Source organism: Danio aesculapii, chromosome 22, assembly GCF_903798145.1.
Source record: "Danio aesculapii chromosome 22, fDanAes4.1, whole genome shotgun sequence".
NCBI classification, from domain to species: Eukaryota; Metazoa; Chordata; class Actinopteri; order Cypriniformes; family Danionidae; genus Danio; species Danio aesculapii.
The window spans coordinates 860,384-875,383 of NC_079456.1; the positions used below are offsets into that span (position 1 = coordinate 860,384).

Sequence of the window (15,000 nt, forward strand, 5' to 3'; positions counted from 1 at the left end):
AATCCCAGTGTTTCCACAGTGTGACCAGGAAGAGCGCCAGGGCGAGGGTGGCACCGACCCGCGCCCGCGTCTTCATGAGCGGCGTAATGAAGTTGGCCATGGTGGAGACGAACACCAGCAGCACCGCCATCAGCGCCAGGATCACGTTGATGAGTTTTCCCAGTAGCGCACGGGCGTTTGCGTTCTCCACACCCTCCAGCTGCACCACCTGCTGCTGTTGCTGCTGCAGCTCCAGCTTGGTGATGCGGGTGAGGCAGGACTCTACCGCCTCCTGTACACACACACACACACAGCCAGTGTTAACACATTACTGAAGATCATTATTGAATGCTTGATTCTGATTTGCTGATGAGCAGTCTAAAGTGTGCTGTCATGTTCAGATAAATGCACAGCTAAAGTAGTTCCGGCACGTTTTTGAGTGCTTACATTTACATTTAGTCAGCTTACAATTGAGGAGGCATTCAGTGATTCAACAAGAAGAGGCAATACACACAAGAAATGCTAATTATCAAAAGGAACTGTCAGTGCACATATAATTAAGTGCTGGAGTAAGGAGGGGGAGTTTTTTTATAAGAGCGTTTCTACGTGTGGTTTGTCAATCCCACTCACCTGTGTGAGGCACACTCAGAATTGTATAATGTTTTGAGGTTGTCGTGTAGTGAGGTTGGGGCATACCTGCCAACACTCCCGTTTTTTCCCGGGAGTCTCCCATATTTCAGACCCATCTCCCGTTTTGTTCTGTCTCCCGGAAAACTCCTGGAATTAACCCCCATCCCCCCCCCCCCCCCCCCTCCTCAGCTTTTTGGTACAGTCTATAACACCCCCGGATCGCCGACATTGGTGTAATGTCTGATTGCAGCAGGAGGCTACCTGTGAAACCTGGTGCATAACCAGCTCTGCCTCGCTTCAATGCCACCCCCCCAGGGGTCCTGGTTTTGTTCACAGGGGTTCAGGGGCACTCGGAAGAGATGATGAGGTGTTTAGTTGTGGTTTGAAGGATACCAGTGTATCCGCAACCCGTGTGGGAATGGGAAGATCATTCCATCACCAGGGAACAGGGAATGAAAAGGTTTTGGAAAGTGACTTATAGCATTAAGGCCAGAACACACCAAGCTAACACCAATTCTCGCATTGGCTCACATCGGGTGCTGTCTGGACCAAAAAGCTGTCCGTGAAACACACCAAACGGATAAGAGCTGACTAAGGGCCTACTCACACTATGCTATCCGAACCGTGCCTAGGCCTGTTTCCGGGATCGTTTGAGAAGTGTGAGTGCTCTGATTCGGGCTCAGGCATGGTTCACTTGGCTGGCCCTGGCCCGGTTGGAAGAGGTGTGCCAGAGCCCGGTTCACTTGGGCTTTTCTGTGTGAGTGCAAAACGTGCCAAAGCCCGAAACTGAAAGCGAGACGTGACTTTTAAGGGACTGTTTAATATGTGTTTATTAATCATTCTTACTGTTCAATGAACCCAAACTGTTGTAGTTTATTAAAGACTCAAACCCCTCACTGCACGAAAGCTCCGCACCTTCAGCAAACGTCCTAATACCTGCAGCACCAGGACTTTATGATTGTTTATGAGCGTCAAAAGTGGCTGATCTGTTCAGTGAAATATTTGACTGCGTGTCGCTGCATATCAAATGACTTAAACAACGATATAATTAAAGAAATCTCCACTGTGCTGAGCGAGAGCGCTTTTGACCAGCGCATCATCGATGACGTAAGCGTGCCCAGGCCCGAATGTAATGTGAGTGCAGGCCTTCTGAGGAGACGGGAGGGGGGACAAGCGTGCTTTGGCCTGGCTCAAGGCAACTGTACATAGTGTGAGTATGCCGTAAAACAAGAGCCGCGTCCTGCGCCTCCGTGGGAGGATGTGTGTTTTCACATCCCAGAGGGGTTTTCTCATTCAAAATGGGAAACTATTTTTCTTTAAACTCTATAAGCTAGAAACTTAGAATTATTCATTAATTAATAGTTCAACAGCCTGTCGTCAATTATTCCTTACATAATCAGATGAGTAAAGATAAGGCAACTCTGCCTTGTTGTGCTTGACTAGAAACTTAGACTGAACTCAAAGCACTCCGACTCTCCTGACTGGGCAAGAGTCCAGCTGAGAGTGTGGAGTTGCTGGAAGGATACTGTAAATCTGACACTGAATGGAGTCTGTATATTGACCTTATTCTTCACACACGAGCAGCCACAGCCATTGGAACCTTATTGAATCAAGATTTCTGGTCTCATTCCCCTCCATTGATTTTTAGATATAAAAACGGGTTTGTTATGCCACTTGATGTTGCAAACTGGTATTTTGTAATTATATTATTTTTATTTTTTATATATAGTCATAAACACCATTTATTACTCCTCCTTTTTGAAAGTCCTTCATGTCTCTCATAGGCAACTGAATCAGAAGTGGTAAAATAATGTCAGAAAAGAGCTTCCACATTGCAGAATAAGGACAATAGGCTTTCTCTGATGCTGATTGGTCAGATCCTTTATCGAAACTTTCTTTCCTCCCAAACTTTGTGAAATTACTCCTTCATTTTTACACTCCTAAACAACATTAAGGGGTTAGTGCATTGTGAAGCCCTCCTGAAGTACCTGTTTTGTGTTTGGACAGTGTACTCAAGACTTCCCCCATTTCTGACTGTAGTTTCTCCAGGTTGGGAATGCTGCTCATTTACTCACCTGGATGTCTCTCGCTCTTTCGTAGGACTGGTACGCCACTTTCTCCTCCATGCTGGCCAGCTCCTGCTTCAGATTGCTCATCTCGTTCTGGTGGAGCTCTGTCAGGTCATTCAGCTGCTCCTCCAGCCGCTCGTATCTGAATTAACAAGAGAAATGAAAACATCAGCTTCTGGATCTGCTGCAGGTGGTGTGGGATTACCTATACCGCTGCTCCTGCAGGCACTGGCTCATGTACCTGTGGTTTTTTTAGAACCATATTATAGTAAAGTACTTGAATTAATCTGTTGTGGTGATTCTACAGTTGCTATGGTAACACAACAACTACACAAATTAATCTGGTGTGGTGATTCTACAGTTGCTATGGTAACACAACAACTACACAAATGAATCTGTTGTGATTCTATAGTTGCTATGGCAACAACAATTATAGTAGTTAATCTGCTGGGGTGATTGTTGCTATGGTAACAACAACTACACAAATTAATCTATCGTGGTGATTCTACAGTTGCTATGGTAACACAACAACTATACTAATTAATCAGTTGTGGTGATTATACAGTCGCTATAGTAACACAACAACTATACTAATTAATCTGTCGTGGTGATTCTACAGTTGCTATGGTAACACAACAACTATACTAATTAATCTGTTGTGGCGATTCTACAGTTGCTATGGTAACACAACAAATATACTAATTAATCTGTCGTGGTGATTCTACAGTTGTTATGGTAACACAATATCTATATTAATTAATCTGTTGTCGTGGTTCTACAGTTGCTATGGTAACACAACAACTATACTAATTAATCTGTTGTGGTGATTGTTGCTATGGTAATACAAAAACGCTGCTATTTATAAATGAGGATATTTATCTTAGTAAAATGCTCTGATATGTTGTGTACCTGTAGCGCTCCTCCTGCAGGCACTGGGTCATGTAGCTGTAGTCGCTCTGCAGCTGTGCCTTCATGTCATCGATGGCGTCCTCCATGTGCACCTGACCCACCTTGATCTCCTGCAGGCCTTCCAGCAGCGCGTCCCAGGAGGAGGATGAGGTGTGGTGGTGGTGATGGTGGTGGTGGTGTCCGTCCAGTCGAGGGCTGCCCATGGCCGCTCCCATCCCTGACAAGGCGCCGCCGGCTCCGCCAGAGTTGCTGCCTGCTGCGGATCCAGAGGTGGCGCTGGAGCACTCGTCATCACTGCCGTATTTGGGGCTGGAGACTAGCGTAGCGCTACCGCTCAGAGCTCTGGGTGTCTCCTCCGCGTGTCCGTCCTCCAGAGGGTCCTTCATATGTGCGATGTTGTCGGCGCTTCCGAACTTGTTCCGAATGAGACTAGCGAACTCTCTGGGTTTGGAGACGACGGCGGTGTGTGTGAGCGCCGAGACTCCACCCTTCACTCCCTCCACCACACCTCCTCCAAAACCGCTGATTCCTGCTCGCACATTGGCTCCGACATCCTTCAGCCCCTGCTGCATGTCCCGCAGGACGTCTTTGGGCTGCCGTGCTGGACCGTTCTGCAGAATTGAGAACACATGTTGTTATACCCTGATAAAACAAAATGAAAAAAGGGATGCATCCAAATTTGACCCCTGTAACATGGGCATACTCCTGGAGGGCCGGTGTCCTGCAGAGTTTTGCACTTACACTAATCAAACACACCTGAACATGCTAGTCGGTGTATTCAAGATCACTAGAAAGCTTTAGGCAGGTGTGTTTGAGTAGGATTGGAGCTAAAGTTTGTAGGACAGCAGCTCTCTGAGATGAAGTTTGCCCATCCCTGCCATATAACCTCATTCACTATTCCCTACATTAGTCCACTAATGGAAATAATGTAAACAAGTGAATTGGAGCACTGAGTGCACTGAAGAGATGCTATTTCATTTGTGCTCTGCTGGATGAAAAATTCCTGAAAAATCAACAGAATTTTGTCATGTTTTTCAGTCAGAGCCTGTGATTCACCATTTAGCGAGCTGTCTATTAGTGATAACGTTACGTTAATTAAATGTGAAATGCACACCTATGTAGAAATTCGTTCGGTACACGAACTCTCACAGTGCATTATGGTTTGGTAGCACCCTCAAATAGTGCAGTATTTAGGGTATGGGGTGATTTCGGATACAACTAAGGGGAATGGGCTTAACAAACTCAAGGTGCATCCCAAATCGCATACTTATGCACTACACAGCATTTTGTAGTATAAACAGAGTCAGTAGTGCGCTCACACTGAAAACTCTAATAATAATAAGTGCACTTTAATTACCTGGATGATGCACTTTGTGTGTACACTTCATGCACTCAACAGCCACTGCTCTGCTCACATAGCTGAAGGGGCGGAACTAATACTCGGATTACTTGGTGACACTTTACTTTGATGGTCCATTTGAGTATTAGTAGACTGTCTGCTTAATATCTGCTGATACTGCTCCTTCAACAGACATTTAAGTGGTGTTTTCGGGAGGAGCACGCGCAGATGTTTCAGCAATTCAATACGTCATCGACAATCATTCTATTATCCAATCAGTATTAGACCAAACCCCTATAAATACCAAAACTGTCCTACCTGCATTATCTCACGACTGTAGCATCCGTCCACCACCCCGCCACCTCACCTCTCAAACATTACCTACCCGGGGGGAGCGTTCTGGGGCCCGGCTAGACACTTCGCTGGAACCCCAACTTCTCTCTGTTCCCTGATAAGGGAATAACACGAGTTGGGGTGTCTTCCCCGAGCTCAGATCCCTCTCCCTGGACAGCACGCCAAATGCACTATATTCTTAAACATCTGTAAGTGTGAACTCGTGAACTGACTATAAGAAACTTTGAAAGTACAAGTCAACTTACACTAACCCTAACCCCAGCCTATCAGTCGACTTATAATCTAATGAGAATTAGTTGCAGTGTAACCTAAATTTAACAAACGGACCATCAAAATAAAGCGTGACTGTTTACTTTATTTATTTTGGACTGAGAAAGCAGTATTCTCCTACAAGAGTGATTATGCCACCTGCCAATGGTGAAGGTGGTTATACTCAGGGCAGGTATTATTTGGCAGATTGGTCATTTATTTCACTAATTCGTCAAACGTCATCGGGGAAACAGTTTGAATTTCCGCTTAGTAAAAACCATTAGTGTTCCATTTGGGACGACACTACATACATATACCATGCTGTTGAGTAACACAACTTCGCCTTTTTTCCCTCCATATGCACCAGACACCTTCTTAAAAACCAGAGATGCCCAAACTACGGCCTGTGGGCCAATGTTGGCCCATGGTAGCATTAGATTTGGCCAGCCATCCCGTCTGAGAAGGAGAACGATGGGGATGGTTTTTGAGATTGTCAATTCAAATTTGATGCAACCCTTTAATGCAACCTTTTGTTGTGTTTGTTGTGAAATGTTACAATTAAATGGTGTAAACTAATCAGATTTTGTTTATATGTGCATACTGTCCGCCGACAATGCAGAGACTTCAGTGAGCATATTAAGTCAAGGGCAGATTCTGCTTGACTAGTGTATTCAGCATTGAACTCTACTGTGTTATAAATGGGATTGTTTATGTTTTATTGCAATAAATTATCATTTATACTGCATTATTATACAAGTTTTCTATTTATTTTGAAATATTAGGAAATAAATTAGGAAATTACCCATGGTCACTTTACCTTCGGCCCAAAGCTCTCAATGGTGTTTGGTTTTTGGCCTTTCATACGAAAACGTTTGGGGACCCCTGTTATAAATGATCCATGGTTGTTTATCCAAAACTGTCTCAAATTCTGTTTGCTTAACCATTCCATGCCGATCAGGCCCGGTGAGCACAGACATGGATTCGTTTTCCACTGGCGCTGATAACAGAACTCTTTGGAGTGTAATACAAATGCGCCAGTTGTTGCCGGTTGACAAACACTTCTGGTTTCAGGAAAACATTATGCAATTCTAAGTGTGTGTAACAATGCTTAGTGGGCCTGACAAACCACCTTTCAGAGATAAATATACAGCTGAAGACAGAATTATTCGCCATCTTGTAAATTTTTTTAAAAGTATTTCCCAAATGATGTTGAACAGATTGAGGAATTTCTCAAAGTATTTCCTCTAATATTTGTTCTTCAGGAGAAAGTCTTATTTGTTTTATTTGGGCTAGAATAAAAGCAGTTTTTAATAGTTTTAAAGCCATTTTAAGCTCAATATTATTAGCCCCCTTCAGCAATATTAGTGTTGGATTGTCTCCAGATTAAACCACTGTTATACAATGACTTGCCTAATTACCCTAACTTTACCCTAATTACCCTAGTGAAGCCTTTAAATGTCACTTTAAGCTGAATACTAGTGTCTTGAAGAATATCTAGTCTAATATTATGTGCTGTCATCATGGTGAAGAGAAAAGACATCAGTTATTAGAGATGAGTTATTAACACTATTATGATTAGAAATGTGTTGAAAAGATCTTCTCTCCGTTAAACAGAAATAGGTGGAGAAAAATATACAGGAGGGCGAATAATTCTTCGTGTGTGTGTGTGTGAGACTTGTCGTGGCATCTATATAGTGTTTTGAAGTGCTTCTTTTAGCCCCCATTTTTGAGAAAGCATCTGCAAAAATATATACATATACCAAGGCTGTATTCGTATTGAAGCGTTCGGTACGAGACTTTCGGTTCGATACGCATTACAAACCCAACGATTCAGACTAACAGCTTAAAAGATCAAAGAGAATAAGTGTACAAAATATAATGTTTTCAGTGCAACAACGCTCAACATGGCATCCCAAATGACGTGAAATGCTGCCTTCCCCGCCCACCTCCAAACACTACTCCAGTCAGGCAAACGCTGCACTACCTCGTAAAATGGCTAGTAACGAAATGTAATCCTCCTATAACCAACAGCGGGTCTGGGTTTGGGAGCACTTTGGTTTCAGTACATTTGTAGCTGTGGATTTAAGACAACGCTCGAAATTGCGACCGTTTTGGTAACATATGCACCCGAAATTTTATCTATTTGATGTTAAAATATATTTGGGAGCATTTGTGCGACTGCATAAAATTGATGTCCTGCGATCAGTTTTACTGCTAAATGTTCACCACGTGCGCGGAATTAGGAGGTATTCACGAATTAAGCATCTTTGCACCTAAAAACACCAAACGCAGTGCTCAGGAATGGTTTAAAACAGTTAACATGACTACTTGATGCAGTAAACAAAGCATGCAATGCTTGCCCCGCCTTCAAGCTCTTCTTATTGGCCCACTGCGCTAGAACAGAACGCGAATGCATTGGTTAATATCAGCTGTCAATCACTCAGTTCTGATGACAGGGAGCTACAGCCGCGAAAATGTAAAGGTTTGGATATGAGAGAATGAAAACAACAGTGACAGATTTAGCTTTAGAAACCACCTAAAGTTACAAATAAAGGCACATCTGATCAGTGATCATGTAGTGAATGTCAATCCAGCATTTATATTTCTCCAAGAGTGGATAAAAGACTTCCAGTGGTTAAAGTCCGCTATGAAAATGACTAAAGCATTCACTGTAAAGCCGGTGGGACGGAGTTTTCAGGTAACTGTGTTTGCCACTGAACCTACTGTACACATATTAAGCACGAGATGTTCTAACGTTATTTAATCCTTCACATGTAAACCATATGCATGCAGCAGAATGTGCTGTGTTACCTGTTCGGTCTCTTTGAGCTTCTTGTGGTAGTGCTCCAGCTTCTTGTGCAGGTGTGCGATGGTCTGCGCAGACTTCTGGTTCTTCTTCTCAAACACCTGTTTGATGCGTGACGCCTGCTGCTTGTCGGCGTTGTGGGCCAGCTTGAGGTACTCGGCCACATTATCGTCCCGGGCCTCCTGCTCCACGCGGATCTGCTCCGTGATCTTCAGGATCTTCTGCTGGAGGTGTTCGAGGGCCGCCCGCGTCCGCTGGATCTCACCCTCAGACCCGGCCTCCACGCTGATGTTCCCGTCTGACCCGCCATGGCTCACGGGGGGCGGCAGAGCCAGAGTCGACACCTCGCTCTTATCCAGCTGCATGCAGACCCGGAAAAAAAATAGATTGCAGCGTCATGTTGATAGAAATATCACAGCTATCTGATGTCTAATTTTACCACCTCGGTCATATACAGAGCATCTGAGGGGTCACGTCTGTTTACAAGCACACACACACACACCAAGAGGAGGAGAGAGAGAGTGTGACCCACTTTCAGTCTGAAAATATCTCTCCAAACACAACATCTACATTTAGATCTATAGATTTCCCCTACAGAAACCCTAAACATGCGTCATCAGTCCATCAGTCAAAATCAATAGTAGGGTGTTTACACACCTGAAATGGTTCTGTAGCTGTGTTTCTGTCTAAAGATGTGAATAAGACTGGAATATTGCATAAATCACTAGCGAATGAAGCAATGTTTACATTCAGTCAAAGAGAATAAACTCAGCTCCTGCTAAACATGCACTGATATCACTGAGAGGAGTGGAGTGTGCTGCACTGGTGGGATTCTCCACTGTGTGTTTGTTCTCCTCTAATAAATGAGCTGCACCTCAGAACACCAAACGTAATGAACGCGGTGGCTTCTGGAGGAGTGAGACGGGAGCGCAGACAGATGATCAAGAATTAGCGAGCAATAGAATTAGCGCTGGGCGATTTTGGCCTAAAATCTAAATCTTGATTAATTGAAACTCGATTATGATTAATGAGCGGCTGTTTGGTTTATTTCATGTTTTTGCCCTCACAGATCACTGACAGGTTTTGTACAGTAAATATGCTCGCGTATTACAAGCGGGAGATCTTTGAATGTAGGGTGCATTACTTGATTTTAAAATAATTGAAGGAAACACACACTATCAACTATCTCTGATTATCAATTGAATATCAACGCTGAACAGCTGGACTTAAAACACACATTGCCCCAATGTCATCACCGTAACCAAACCAACCAATCACAAAGCCTGCGCTATGTGTCGTTGTGATGTGTAGTTACATTTTATTGAGAGGTGTGCAGGTATGCGAAGGCTGCACCGGACCGTACGCTTGGCAGAAGCATAACATCATATAATAAGTATAAATGAGCCTTAACAGAACGGGGTCACGTGACTCCACACATTAGGGAAAGTAATTGAAAAAACTGACCTGTAAAAATGTTATCGATTATAGGTTCTGAGTGTCGATTTCGATTACTTTTCAATTTTTTTTAACGAGATAAATCAAAATAGACATCAAAATAGGTGAATGAAAACATCTAATCATAAATACAGCATCTCAAACACACTGAAGGAGTGGTCCTCACACACACAGATGCAGTGTTGGGCAAGCTACTTGAAAAATGTAGTGAGCTAAGCTATTAGCTACTCTAATTAAAATGTAGCTTAACTATCCCTGCTGAAAAATCCAGCTTAAACCAGCCTAGGCTGGCTGGTTTTAGCTGGTTTAAGAGGGGTTTTGGCCATTTCTAGGCTGGTTTCCAGCCTGGACTTAGCTGGAAAATGACCAGCAAAATCCAGCTCAAACCAGCTTGACCAGCCTGGTTTCAGCCTGGACATAGTTGGTTTTGGCTGGTCAAGCTGGTTTTAGCTGGTCATTTTTCAGACTGACCAGCTAAGACCAGCCTGGAAATGGCCAAAACCCCTCTAAAACCAGGCTGGTCAACCAGCCAACCAGCCTAGGCTGGTTTAAGACGTTTTTTCAGTAGGGTGCACTAAAAGCTACACCCTGGGAAATGTAGCAAGCTAAGCTAAAAGCTACATGGCAAAAGTAGCTTAGCTACAAGCTTTTTTTGTGCAATTTTCATTTTTAAATCAAAGCAACTTAAATTATCATTCATATCTTAGTGATCAATAAAACTGTCAATGAATCACATGAGGCAGAACTGTTCAGTTCAGGTATTTACTGTAAACAATATGCTGTACGAAACAAATGATAGTATATAACAGCACAAACTAAACATCCACTAACACCAGCTGTTACACATTTAAAATATTACAGTTGGAGCTGTCACTTATTGATCTGCGATCGGTAAATGTAGCTTGTGTGGACGCTACTGCGCTACTTGACTAATACAATAGCTTCGCTACTGAATAGCTATTGGATTTATAAGGTCGCGACGCTAGAAATGTAGTACAAGTACGCTGAGAAATGTAGTACAAGTAGCGATGCTACTGCCCAACACTGCACAGATGCGATACAGAGTTGCCTATAATAAAGTAAACATCCCTCAGACAACATTTTTGCATGCATGAAAAGATGCTTGGAGCCTGTGTGTGTGTGTGTGTGTGTGTACCAGTTTTGGTGGTTTACAAGGACACAATTGTGTATAATGGCATAGGTATGTTGACCTACAACCTAAAGGGGGTTTATGAGAACATGCCTTTGTGTCCTCGTAAAACAAAATGCCCAAAATCATCAGTTTTGCATTCAAAATCTGCCAAAAGTGTTTGCTCTGAGGGCTGGGTCAGGGGTAGTGATGGGGTAAAGCAATGTACCCAGCCATTTTACTGTATATCCACCATAATGCCAATGAAAAGACCTCATAAACCACCAACGTCTGCACATGTACGCTCTACACACACACACACACACACACACACACGGCTCCTCTACAGGTCACTGCGGTACAAGCATCATCTTTCCATGCATGTGAGCCTGAGTCATGTTACCTGCTAAGAGCATGCGCAAGTGTGTATGTGTATGTGTGTGTGTCTGTCTAATCTATAGGCCTCATTGTGAAAGTAGGTTGGAATAGTGCACTGCGGGTCAGCAAAAACACACACACACACGCGCGCGCACATGTAGATCAGTGACGTGTGTGAGATGACAGTGGGAAATCTGCTGTTGATTCCTGACATGCAGAGGAGATAGAGAGAGGTGGATGGATGGATGGATGGATGAACAGATGGGTGGATGGACACAGTAACAGAAGAGTAATCTGTGTTGATTTACCATGGTCTTCAGTCCAGGACGTGCAGCTTCACTGCGGAGATGTTGGAGAGGGCCATGTCTCTCTCTCTCTCTCTCTCTCTCTCTCTCTCTCCCCCCCCCCCCTCTCTATCTCTCGGCCATGGTTTACAGCCGAGTGGATTTCAGCTGTTTTCTTTCCCTCATCTCTGCGTCGTCTGTTCCTCGCGGATCTCTTGTCTCCTGAACGTGTGTTTGTGTGTTTCGACGCGGCTGCGGAGCAGATGAGCGGAGGGGGAGGGGAGTTCAGCCGAGCATGCGTCACACACACACACATACACGCGCGCGCGCGCACACACACACACAGACAGAGAGAGCTTAATCTGTTTGTGTTTTATTGTTCGTGTTCAAGAAAGCATGATTGTGTGTGTGTGTGTGTGTATATGCATTTTCAAAAAAATATATATATATTATTAATGGATATACATGTGTGTGTATGTGTGTGTGGGGAAGGGGTTGTTCCCAAACACACAGCAGGGGCTGATGGGAAATGCTGACGTCAGTCTCATAGCAACACACTTCACAACAACTGGGTCACTGTGTTGCGGAACAGCACCTGCTGCAGACGGGCATGAGCCGCACACACGTGTGTGTGTGATGCTGTAAATCTTTAGGAATATTCCAGAGTTGCTGATCTGGAAAACTGCTTCTGCGTCAGGATAACACTGATGGTAAAAGGTTGCTCTGGCTGATTCCCACTTTTTTGCTTGGAATTTAAGGTTCGCATCTTGGGTTATTCACTTTCTCTTTGTATTATAAATTAAACATTGGAATGCTGACTTTTCCTGGGAATTCTAAGTGTAAAACTCTAAATTCTGACCTTCCTGCAATTCCTAGTTTCCATCTTGGAATATTTACTTTGGGGGGAATTCTGAGATTAAAACTCAGTTTTGGCGTCATTTCCTTGAGTGCAGTTTGATCTTGGAAAAGTGACTTTTTTTCTTGGAATTCCAATTTTTTTCTCTTGATGAGATTCTGAATTTGAATCGTAGAATATTCCCTTTTCTTGGAATTTTTAGTTTAAAACTCTAAATTTTGACATCTTGGAATGTGGACTTTTCCTGAGAATTTAATGTTTAAAACTCACTATTCTGACACTTTTTCTTGGAATTCTGAATTTGCATCTTGGAATACTGACGTTTTCCCCCATGGAATTCTGAGTTTGGATCTCAGACTAGTCACTTTTTTTAGTTTAAAACTCCAAGTTCTGACTTCTTTTCTTGGAATTCTGAGTTTTCATCTTGGAATGCTGGCATTTTTCTTGGAATTCACATCTCTCTTTTTATTAATTGGAACTATGCGTTTACATCTTGGAATGTTTTCTCAGATTTCTGAATTTGCAACTCGTAATGCTGACCTTTTCCTGATAGTTGTATTTTTTTCACGGAATTCTGAGTTTGAATCTTGGAATATTCTCTTTTTTCTTGGAATTTTGAGTCTAAAACTCAAAATTTTGACTTCTTGGAATTTTGAGTTTGCATCTTGGAATGTGGACTTTTTCCTGGAAAATCCATGTTTAAAGCTCACAATTCTGACATTTTTTTTTTGGATTCTCATTTGCATCTTGGAATGCTGACTTTTTTCTTGGAATTCTGTTTTGTTCTAGGAATGTTGAGTTTAAAACTCCAAGATTTTTTGGAATTCCAAGTTTGTATCTTAAGAATGTAAACTTTTTCCTTAGTATTTTATGCTCAAAATCACAATTCTGACTTCTTTTCTTGGAATTCCGAGTTTTCATCTTGGAATACTGGCATTTTTCTTGGAATTCACATCTCTCTTTTTATTCCTTAGAATTATGCGTTTACATCTTGGGATGCTGTTTTCTGAATTTGCACCCTGTAATGCTGACATTTTCTCTTGAAATATTCACTTTTTTCTTGGAATTTTGAGTTTTCATCTTGGAATACAGGCTTTTTTTATTAAATTCTAATTTCACGTCTCACAATTCCAACTTTTCATGGCCTGGAATGATGAGTTTGCGTCTTAGAATGTGGACTTTTTACTGGGAATTCCATGCTTATAACTCACAGTTCTGAAATGTATTCTTGTAGTTCCAGGTTTGCATCTGGGAATACTTACATTTTTCTTGGAATTATAAGTTCACGTCTCACAAATCCAACTTTTTATTTCTTTGGAATTCCGAGTTTGCATCTTTGAATGCTGATTTTTGTTTCCTTTAGATTTGTGAATTCACACCTGATAATTCTGACTAAACTCTTGGAATTCTGAGTTTGCATCTCACAATATCTCATTTATATCATGCAGCTCTGACTTTGTCATTTTTACTTTTCCCAATTCCAACTTTTATTCTTCAAATTCAAAATTTACATCTTAAAATTCTGAACTTTTTCTCAAAGAATTCTTATAATTAAAAATAAAAAAGTAACAAGAAACCAACTTTATATCATAAACGGCTTTATTACAAGAACAATTACATGTAAATCTACAACACAATATTAATCTGTAAAATAAATACAGCATATATTTAGAGCTCTTTAACAATAACAGACCTGTGCAGGCTACACTACCCCAAAAAAAAAAGAAAGAAACCCAAGTGCAATTCTCAATCGACAGCGAATTTTCCAATAAACAGGATATTTACAGACGGGATTGCAGAAAACTACAAGTAGAAAACAAGAAGAGTTATAGAGCAGGAAACGAGCTGAATGCTAAACTTCAGAAAGCTGACAGAGCTGAGATCTTGATTAGGAAAAGCATGAAAGCTGGCGTTCCTACTTCTTTTGAAGTTTATTTTATTGTATTTGTAGAGTGCTTGTAAATATGCTGTAGTTTCAGCGTTCATGGAGCAAGAGCAGAACGCACTTCTGTGCAAATTCGTTACGAAAAAATACTGTATTTTAATTTCTCTTAGATTTTTTTGTTCAGTTTTACACTAATATGAAAGCGACTCTTTTCTAAAATATTTTCGGTGTAGTTCTAACTAAAACAGTCCTGTGCTGTCTAATCTAATCCAAATTGTATGAAAATTGAATTGCGCGAAATGTCAATTGAGAATTTGTGGAATTTTTTTTACAATCAAATTTTTTTTTTCGCTAATTCTCAATTAGACATTTTGCGCAATGAGATTTTTATGAACAAATTGAGTAAAAATGATCAAATTCTTCGTAAAAAACGGTGTGTTAATTTCAGTTATTGGTTACGTTTTTTTCTTGTATTTAAACTATCATTGCAATATATTTAAAATATTTCTTAGAATTATTTTTTGCTATAATTCTTTGTAAAGCATTCTCATGCTAATTTTGTGCACATTTAATTTAATGTAATTTTATTTGCACAATTCTTACTACATTTTGTGCACGTAAACTTCCATTCTTAATTTATTTCAACACAAAAAATTTGCGCAAAAATGTTTTCATTAA

The 15,000-nt window shown here is 41.7% G+C and overlaps 2 protein-coding genes across 3 annotated transcripts in view; both read right to left on the reverse strand.

Annotated features, from left to right (window-relative positions):
- Position 1: 1 nt before the first annotated feature.
- Positions 2–11,859, reverse strand: tmcc2 (transmembrane and coiled-coil domain family 2; the record flags this gene model as incomplete). The annotated part of the gene is made up of 5 exons (XM_056448438.1): positions 11,606–11,859; positions 8,341–8,694; positions 3,588–4,198; positions 2,685–2,820; positions 2–271 (listed from the first exon to the last, which is right to left on the reverse strand). Coding segments are annotated over exons 1-5 (1,374 nt in total), but the record flags the coding sequence as incomplete, so codon positions are not given.
- A 2,159-nt stretch (positions 11,860–14,018) lies between these two features.
- The window catches only part of cdkn1a (cyclin dependent kinase inhibitor 1A), a 5,815-nt gene continuing 4,833 nt past the window's right edge, over positions 14,019–15,000 (reverse strand). For both annotated transcript variants that reach the window (XM_056447860.1, XM_056447859.1), the window contains exon 3: positions 14,019–15,000. This exon is cut by the window's right edge and continues 670 nt beyond it. The gene's annotated coding sequence lies outside the window, so the exon portion shown is untranslated.